The sequence below is a fragment of the Pseudozyma flocculosa genome (genome assembly GCF_000417875.1).
Source record: "Pseudozyma flocculosa PF-1 unplaced genomic scaffold scaffold00019, whole genome shotgun sequence".
In the NCBI taxonomy this organism is placed as follows: Eukaryota; Fungi; Basidiomycota; class Ustilaginomycetes; order Ustilaginales; family Ustilaginaceae; genus Pseudozyma; species Pseudozyma flocculosa.
Genome location: NW_006920887.1, coordinates 463199 through 471313, shown reverse-complemented (window position 1 = coordinate 471313; position 8115 = coordinate 463199). Strand labels below are relative to the sequence as shown.

At 66.3% G+C, this 8115-nt stretch overlaps 3 protein-coding genes across 3 annotated transcripts in view; 1 reads left to right on the top strand and 2 right to left on the bottom strand.

Annotated features, from left to right (window-relative positions):
* Nucleotides 1–443: 443 nt before the first annotated feature.
* PFL1_05406 (uncharacterized protein) lies at nt 444–3001 on the bottom strand (the record flags this gene model as incomplete). Its single annotated transcript, XM_007882938.1, has 4 exons — nt 444–1876; nt 2022–2108; nt 2254–2305; nt 2939–3001. The coding sequence occupies 4 exons, from the start codon at nt 2999–3001 to the stop codon at nt 444–446; spliced, it is 1635 nt and encodes a 544-aa protein (XP_007881129.1).
* A 914-nt stretch (nt 3002–3915) lies between these two features.
* PFL1_05405 (uncharacterized protein) lies at nt 3916–4880 on the top strand (the record flags this gene model as incomplete). Its single annotated transcript, XM_007882937.1, has 2 exons — nt 3916–3931; nt 4036–4880. 2 exons carry the CDS (start codon nt 3916–3918, stop codon nt 4878–4880), a joined length of 861 nt encoding a protein of 286 aa, XP_007881128.1.
* Nucleotides 4881–5253: 373 nt separating this feature from the next.
* Nucleotides 5254–8115, bottom strand: part of PFL1_05404 (uncharacterized protein) — a gene marked incomplete at both ends in the record, with an annotated part of 4462 nt that continues 1600 nt past the window's right edge. The window contains one exon of the mRNA XM_007882936.1: nt 5254–8115. This exon is cut by the window's right edge and continues 972 nt beyond it. Within this exon, the coding sequence (XP_007881127.1) occupies nt 5254–8115 (2862 nt within the window).

The following is an 8115-nucleotide window of genomic DNA, read 5'->3' as shown; positions in this document are numbered from 1 at the left end:
AGCTGGTCAATTCCCCGGTTCCCCCGGCTAGCACAGCCTCGCCCCGAGCAAAGCGCAGCAACCCGCCGCACATCCAAGAAAGAGAGGACCGAGAGAGAGGGAGACGGGGAGCAGACAGGCAGATCGACAAGCGCAGAGGAAGGATTCGATCTGTATGTATTTCGACTTTGAACAATGCCGAGCGGCAACGACGAATGCCTGCGGACACGCACCGCTGCCACCCTGTCACGCCAGGCAGACGACAGACGCGACGGCGGGCGCCTCGCGGAGCAAGCATCAGCCGCACCGCCCGACACCAGAAAAAAGACTATGCACTTGGGACGACGTCTGGCTTTTCAAGCCGCCGCAGACGAGGGGAGGGGGAAAGCAGGACCCTCGAGGCGACGGTAACGCTGCTGCCGGCTACGACAGCGACGACGCGGACTAGGGCAGGGACGCCGCGCTTAGGCCGAGAGGAAGCCCTTGACGTGGTCCTGAATGAGGCTCTTCATCTTGGAGAAGAGCTCGTCGTTGGGCTGACCCTTGGAGATCTCGGCGAGGAGGGCGTCCTCGGTGGAGAGCTTCTCGCGGAACGAGTTCTCCCACTCGACGATGCGCTCCGGGGGAACCTCGTCGACGAGGCCGTTGACACCGGCGTAGATGATGGGGATCTGGACCTCGGTGGCCATGGGCACGAACTGGGGCTGCTTGAGCAGCTCGACCAGGCGGGTACCACGGTTGAGGGTGGCGCGGGTGGCGGGGTCCAGGTCGGAGCCGAACTGGGCAAAGGCGGCCAGCTCACGGTACTGGGCGAGCGAGAGCTTGAGCGAGCCCGAAACCGACTTGTAGAGCTTGGACTGGGCGGCGGAGCCGACACGCGAGACCGAGAGACCGACGTTGATGGCGGGACGGATACCCTTGAAGAAGAGCTCGGACTCGAGGTAGACCTGGCCGTCGGTAATCGAGATGACGTTGGTGGGAATGAAGGCCGACACGTCACCACCCTGGGTCTCGATGACGGGGAGGGCGGTGAGCGATCCGCCGCCGTGGGTCTTGTTCATCTTGGCGGCACGCTCGAGGAGACGCGAGTGGAGGTAGAAGACGTCACCGGGGTAGGCCTCACGGCCGGGGGGTCGTCGGAGGAGGAGCGACATCTGACGGTAGGCGACGGCCTGCTTGGACAGGTCGTCGTAGATGATGAGGGCGTGCTTGCCGTTGTCACGGAACCACTCGCCGATCGAGGCACCCGAGAAGGGGGCGAGGTACTGGAGCGGGGCGGCCTCGGAGGCGGTGGCGGCGACAATGATGGTGTACTTCATAGCGTCGTTCTCCTCGAGCGTCTTGACCAGCTGGGCGATGGTGGAGCGCTTCTGGCCGACGGCGACGTAGACACAGTAGAGCTTCTTGTCCTCGTCCTGGCCATCGTTCCAACGCTTCTGGTTGAGGATGGTGTCGATGGCGACGGCGGTCTTGCCGGTCTGACGGTCGCCAATGATCAGCTCACGCTGGCCACGTCCAATGGGGACCATGGCGTCGATGGGCTTGATGCCGGTCTGCATGGGCTGGTTGACCGACTGGCGGGGCAGAATACCGGGCGCCTTGGTCGAGGTACGGCGGCGCTCAGCGGCCTCGATGGGGCCCTTGCCGTCGATGGGGTTGCCGAGCGCGTCAACGACACGGCCGAGCATCTTGGGGCCGACGGGGACGTCGACGATCTGGCCGGTTCGCTTGACGGTGTCGCCCTCCTTGATCAGACGGTCGGAACCGAAGATCGAGACACCGACGTTGTCGGCCTCGAGGTTGAGGCACATGCCGCGGACACCCGACGAGAACTCAACCATCTCCTCGGCCATGACGTTGCGGAGACCGTAGACACGGGCGATACCGTCACCAATGGCTGTAGACGAGCGCGACACGCGAGTGAGAGGCAAGGGCGGAAAAAGCAGCTGTCAGCGTCGTCTGGGTCATCGCAGGCGGAAACAAGGTAATCGGCAACGAGCGTCTTGCCATCGGCCACCCTACGTGCGACTGAGGACACTCACTGAGGACACGGCCAGTCTCCTGGACATCACCGCCGGCGGAGGCACCCGAGATGCGCTGCTCAAGGATGGAGCTGACCTCGGAGGCAGCTGCGAGGCGTTCAGGAGGGTTATCGATGACAGAGGGGGAAACGAGATGGTCAGCGGCTATGCCGAGAGGGGATCGATACGCGAGGGGATTTTCCCTCGCTTCGCTGCGTTCTCAAGACGATAAAAGCGAGAAAGCGATGCTCACCGGGCTTGGCAGTGGCGTAGGTGCGGACGGCGTTGGCAACCGAACGGCGCGCCTGTCGTTGCAAAGAGGGGACGGTGTGGACGAGGTCAGCAAAGGGTCGACCTCTGCAGAGATGGCGAGGGCAGCAGGTCGACGGCGCCCTTTGACCTTCGCAGATAGTATCGGAGCGGTGGCAGAGACGGCAGACAGCAAGCAGCAGCAGAGCACGATTGGACGAGCTGCGTCAGACGCCTCGCCAGCACAGGCCAGCAGGCAGGACACGGTGCATGCCAAGCGATGGGTTGGCAATCGCGACCATCCCCGTGTCGGCACAGGCATGACGCCGTCCGGATCGTGGCCGACGAGGGCAGATGCCACGCCCTGACGAGGTTTGGCGGCTGCTCGGAGGCTCGCTAGGATCACCGGTCCCATGCTCCTATGTCCAACCAAGAGGATGGCTGCTCGGGGTGCTGCTGCTGCGACCGCCCCTGCTCTCTGGCTGCTGCCGCTCCGACGATGATGGTGCGATGATCGACAGACGGCCGCAGCGATGACAGGAGGAGGCCAGGCGGCCAATTAGGGGAGCGTGACCCCCTCCGGCCTGCCGTGCCGCGACCATCTGTCATGCTGGCTGCGCCCCTTCGATGGCACCCCTTGCGACGAGCGCGCACAGAGAAAAGGTCGAGGTCGTGCCGAGGAAACGTACCACGGGGACGGCGGCCGAACGGGCGAGGTTGGCGGTGGCAATGCCGGCGGAACGAGCGAGCATCGCGGCGGTTGGTACGATGTTGGGATAGGGAGAGGGAGGACGGGGGTGAGTGGTGATGGGGGGTGGTGTGGGTGGGGAAGACTCGAGAGGCGGGAGGAAAGAGGGGAGAGACGGGGCGGGCGGGCCTGGCCTTGGGTCGCTCTGATCTGTCGCCCTGCCTAGCCTCTCCTCTTCCTCGGCCGCCCGCCGTCTTCCAAACGGGCCAGCCAAGGCGGCGAGTGAGCGTGCGCGCGCCCACGGGCGGACGGACAGACGGGCGGACAGCAGAGGGCCCGACCGGACCTGGGCGGGCGGGTGGGCGGGCAGGGCGGTTGTGCGATCTCGCTCCCCTCGCTCGCCCCAACCGCCCCCCGGGCCAGCCAAGCTCAGGCCCTGCCAGCCCAAGCCCAGCCAGGTCGTCCCAGCCAAGAAGAAAATTGCGAATCCTGACTGGGCGGCCACAGGCGGATCGCCTCTGAGCCAGATGCCGTCGAGGTGCCAATACAATTCGGACTGGCGGTCAAATACAGACCCCGCGCCGCTCAATTCAACATGACGATCGAGGGCAAATCCAACCTCGAGTCGCTCCAAGCGGCCGTCGAGCGGCACCCGAGCTCGTCCGTCGTCTTGCTTTTTCTTCGCGACCGATCGGAGGCAGGCTCAGGCTGGGCCTCCAAGTCCCGGGCAAGGGCCGCACACAGGTCTGACGCCGCAGCCTGCCGCACCCCACCCTCCGGAGGTGTCGATCACCTCGACATGCCTTCATCCGTCTGTCTCGTGCGAGTCTGAGCAGCACGGGGCCGGGCTCCACGACCCCGACCCTTTTTCCGCTGAGGGGCCCGCCCTGCAGGAAGAAACGCTCGCCATCATCCCCCGGCCGCCTTTGTCACATCGTCGTTGCTCGTCCGTATCCTCCCGCAAACCACCTTCTCGCCATGGCCAGCATGAACAGTGAGTAGGGCCCGAGCGCACCGGTACGGCCTGGAGATGGCGGCGCGCCTCTTGCTGACCGGACGGCCCTGATCGCCTTGCCACACTCCACCTCGCCTCGCCAGGTCTTCGCACGGCCTTCTCGCACAGCCTCAAGGGCAAGTCGCGCCTCGACGGCGTCCTGGCGGGCGTCGCCGCACCTCGCTACCTGAGCACCTCTGGCGCCTTTGCCGCGCCATCTGCAGGCCCATCCTCGCAGACTGCGATCGCCTCGTCGTCTACGTCCACCGGCCCCTCTCTCTCGTCGGGCCCGCTTCCGAGCGAACCCATCAGCGCGACGGCAGAGGCCCTCGAGCTGCTGCGCACTCAGCCCAACCACTATGTTGTGGCGTCCATCACCGGCCGCACCTTCCTCCTCGCCGCCAGCGACCTCGTCACCGTGCCCCGCCTCAAGGACGTAGAGGTCGGAGACGTCCTCGAGCTCGACCGGATCCACGAGGTCGGCTCGCGCGACTACACCCTCCGCGCCCAGGATCCTATGCACTGCCGTTCCCGCGGCCCCAGCGCATTGATGCGCAGGTCGGTCCTCACCGGCCCCAACTCGTACATCTCGTCCTCGTCCTCGCACGCGACGCAACCAACATCATCAGCGACAGCAGCGGCACCACCACCAGCAGCGGCGGGGGCAGCGGCAGGGACGACGCAATCGAGCATCGCAGACCAGGTCCGAGCCGTGTCCAGCTCGTGGGCCACCCGCCTCCACCCGGCGGGCCTGGCCCACATCGGCGCCACCCTCGACCCCACGGCGGTACGGGTGCGCGCCGTCGTCGTCGAACACACAAAGGGCGCCATGGAGCGCATCCTCAAAAAGAAGCGGAGGAAGGGCTACAAGAAGACCATCGAGCACAAGCAGCCCTACACCCGCATCCGCATCGAGCGCATCGAGATCGCGCCCCGCAACGCCTCGTAGCCGCACGTCACCTGTATATGTCTGACGCCCGGCGAGGTTACGAATGCGACCCACGTCGGAATCCAGAGATGCGCCAGGTTGCTCTGCCGCCGGGTCATCTCCGCACGTGTGGAAGTGCGATGTTCTGGAGCGCACGATGGGGCCAGCTCTGGCATTGCCCCGTGGTGGATGCAGCCAGGTTCTTCGACCGTCACTGCCCCGCCCCAGGATTCTTCCTCGACAGCTCAGTAGGCGACCGCACTCGCAGTGATTGTGGTGGAATTACACAGCGAAGAGAGAAGGAAAACATCTAACAGCCCATTACTGATGCAGCCCGTGCCGCACTGCTCTGCGCCGCGCCGTTCGCCGTCGGTCCAGCGCCCGCTACAGGTCATCACCCGGATGCCCCGACTGCCGATGCCTGTCGCTTCTGCCTTGCCGCAAACTCGGCTACGTGCCTCTCGAGGTCGAGGTCGAGCGTCTGGGCGAACGACGCCGGCCGTGCACCTTCTGCCGCGACGCCTCCCGCCCCGTGCCGAGCGGCGGCCATGGCCGAGGGGCTGCCGTTGAGTGCAGTCACGGCGTCGAGACTCATGCGCCCGTTCGAAGTCGAAGCAGGGAGGAACGTCGAGGCCGACGACGACGACGACAACGACGGTGGCAGCCTGTCCCTTGATGGCTGCTCGACGAGCGGCGAAAACGACTCCGAAGCCGCGCCATCGGCAGCATCGTCGGATCGCCTGTGCAGGTGTCGGTAGAGGGTCGAGGCGCGTCGCTCGTTTGCCACATTGTACCGCGAGGCGCGCCGACTCGACGTCGACAACGACCCAGCGTCGGTATCGATCGCGGGCGACCAGTTGGCGCTCCCGCCATCGCCATTGTTGCCCTCGAAGACGCCCGTGATGGTCGCCGAGGCACGCAGATCGAGCGGCGAGCCCAAGCCCTGTCCCGCGCCGACTCGACTGCTGCCCAAACCGGCAGACGGGCTCGATTCGCGGTAGCGCTTGGCGTCGAGGCTGGCCCGGCCGAGCTGGGCGCTTGCGTCCACGCTACCGCCGGCTGCTGCCGCGTTGCGCTCGACGTTGGCCTTGCGCGTCCGGATCACATCGTTGAGCTCCGAAACGATGCCGGCCGGGTCGATCGTGTGGCGGTGGCTCTGCTTCTTGGCTTTTTCCTCCTGTTCCTCGGCGCGGCGCAGCTTGGCTTGACGGATGCGCTCGTCCCTGCTGAGCTTCGACCCGCCGATTCCGGCGATGCTCGCCATGCCCGCGATGCTCTCAAACACCTGCTCGAGGCCGGGAGGCGGCAGATGCTGGGGCGACGTCGAGCGCAGCAGCAGAGCCGCGATGTCGTCGTCGTCATCATCATCATCCTCTGCTCCCGCGCCCGCCGCTCGGCTGCCAGACACCTTTCCACCGCTCTCGTAGACGATGCGGGACGCCCCAGTCCCGTCGGCATCGACGCCGACGCCCAGGCCGGCGCGGGCAGCATCCTCGTCCGCCTCCATTGGAGACTCGAGATCGCGCGCAGCATTGATGCGAGCCACATCTTCGTCGCCCTCAAACAGAGCCGGGCTTGGCGTCGATCGCTTCTCCTTTTTGAAGAACTTGACGCCGGCTTCCCATTCAGCCGAGAGCGCAAGCAAGTCGTCCTTGATGCTCTCGAACATGCGCTGAACGCGATCCACCTGCGAGAGAGCTGGTGAATCCTCGGCCTCCAAGGTCGCCGTAGCTGGCGCAGCGCCTCCGTCGCCGCTAGAGCCTCCGCTTGATTCCAGGCCGTGCAGCTCGGATGGCCGCTTGACGTTGATGTCCTCGGCGCAGACGCGCAGCTTGGCCTGGACCGAGCGCAGGGACAAGGCCATGGCCGAGAAGCGATCCTCGAGTCCAAGATGCCCAGTGATACCAGACGAGGCGCGCGATGCGGCCCTGCCATCAACCTCGCTGACTGACGGCGGCGCAAGATGGCCGCTCTGACCCTCTCCGGAAGCCGACCGCTTGCCGCTGCCGCCCGTGGCCAGCGCTGTGCCAAATGCCATGCCCATCTCGTCGCTGAGCGTGGCCATGGCAGCCCGCGCTTCTCGAGCGAAAAGGTCGGCGAGATCTGCCATGCGACGGCAAGGGAGCTCCCAGCAGTCCGCCACGTCGAGAGCGGCCTTCTTCTCCTTTCCGATGGCGTCCTCTGTCTGCGGGAACTCGAGGGCAAGCAGATGGCAGAGCGCCCTGCGCCTGGCGAGGTGCATCCGCTCAAAGCGGTTCTTGAGGCCGAGCAGCGTCTGAGGGTCCAGTACCTCCTCTGGGGGCGCAGTCGGACCGAAGATGCTGTTGGGACCCACGATGCTCGTCCGGTTGCTCCTCGCCTCGCCGTTGCGCGACGAAGGGCTGGCGTAGAGGCCGAAGGGCGACCCGGCCCGGAACGGCGATGCGTTCGAGACGGGCGACTTGGGCCCGACCGAGGCGGCAGCGGAAGAGGCAGAGATGTAGCTCAGGCGCTTCGAGGCGGCCGACTCGTTGGGTCCGGGCGTCGCCGACTTTTCCGTCACGTAGCTGAGCCGCGGCGAGCGGTAGGTGCTTGGCTGGCCCTCTGAGATGAGACTCTCCCTCTTCGACGCTGACGACGATGCGCCAGCCGCCCGGTCATAGTGGGGTCCTGGCGTCGTTGCGCCCATCGCCGCTGGGAGCCCGTCGCTGAGCAGCGACAGGCGCTTGCGCCCCACTGGGCTGACAACGCCGCGGGACCACCCGTCATCGTCGCTGCGCAGCGAGCCGGTGCGGGCTAGGTCGACGGATGGCCGCTTGCTGGCGCTGGCAGCGGCAGCACTTCGCGGCAACGTGGCGGCCCAGGCCGTCGGCCGGTCGTGCTCGGTCACCGGCCCGATCGAGGAGATGGAAGTGTCTTCTTGGTGCGTCAGGTCGCCCTCGGAACCGGCATCGACCGGCGACGCGTCGAGGGCGTACATGTCCTTGAGCAGACTCAGCTCTTCGCCATCGGCCAGCTGCTCGAGCTCGAGGTTGGCGTCCTTGCATCCGATCGCCACCTGGTCGAGGCTATCGAGCACAGCTCGCCGAAGGGTGGCCAGCCTCCTAGGATGAGGAGCGGCGGGCTGACCCTGCTCGCCACCTGCGGCGAACGGGCGCCGGAAATGATCAGCTCCGTCGTGAGAGTCGGACGATAGCGCTGGAGAGGCCCGCCCGGTGGAGAGGCTGAGCGAGAGAGGGCGCTGCGCGTGCTTGCGGTTCGACGCGGCACTGGTGCC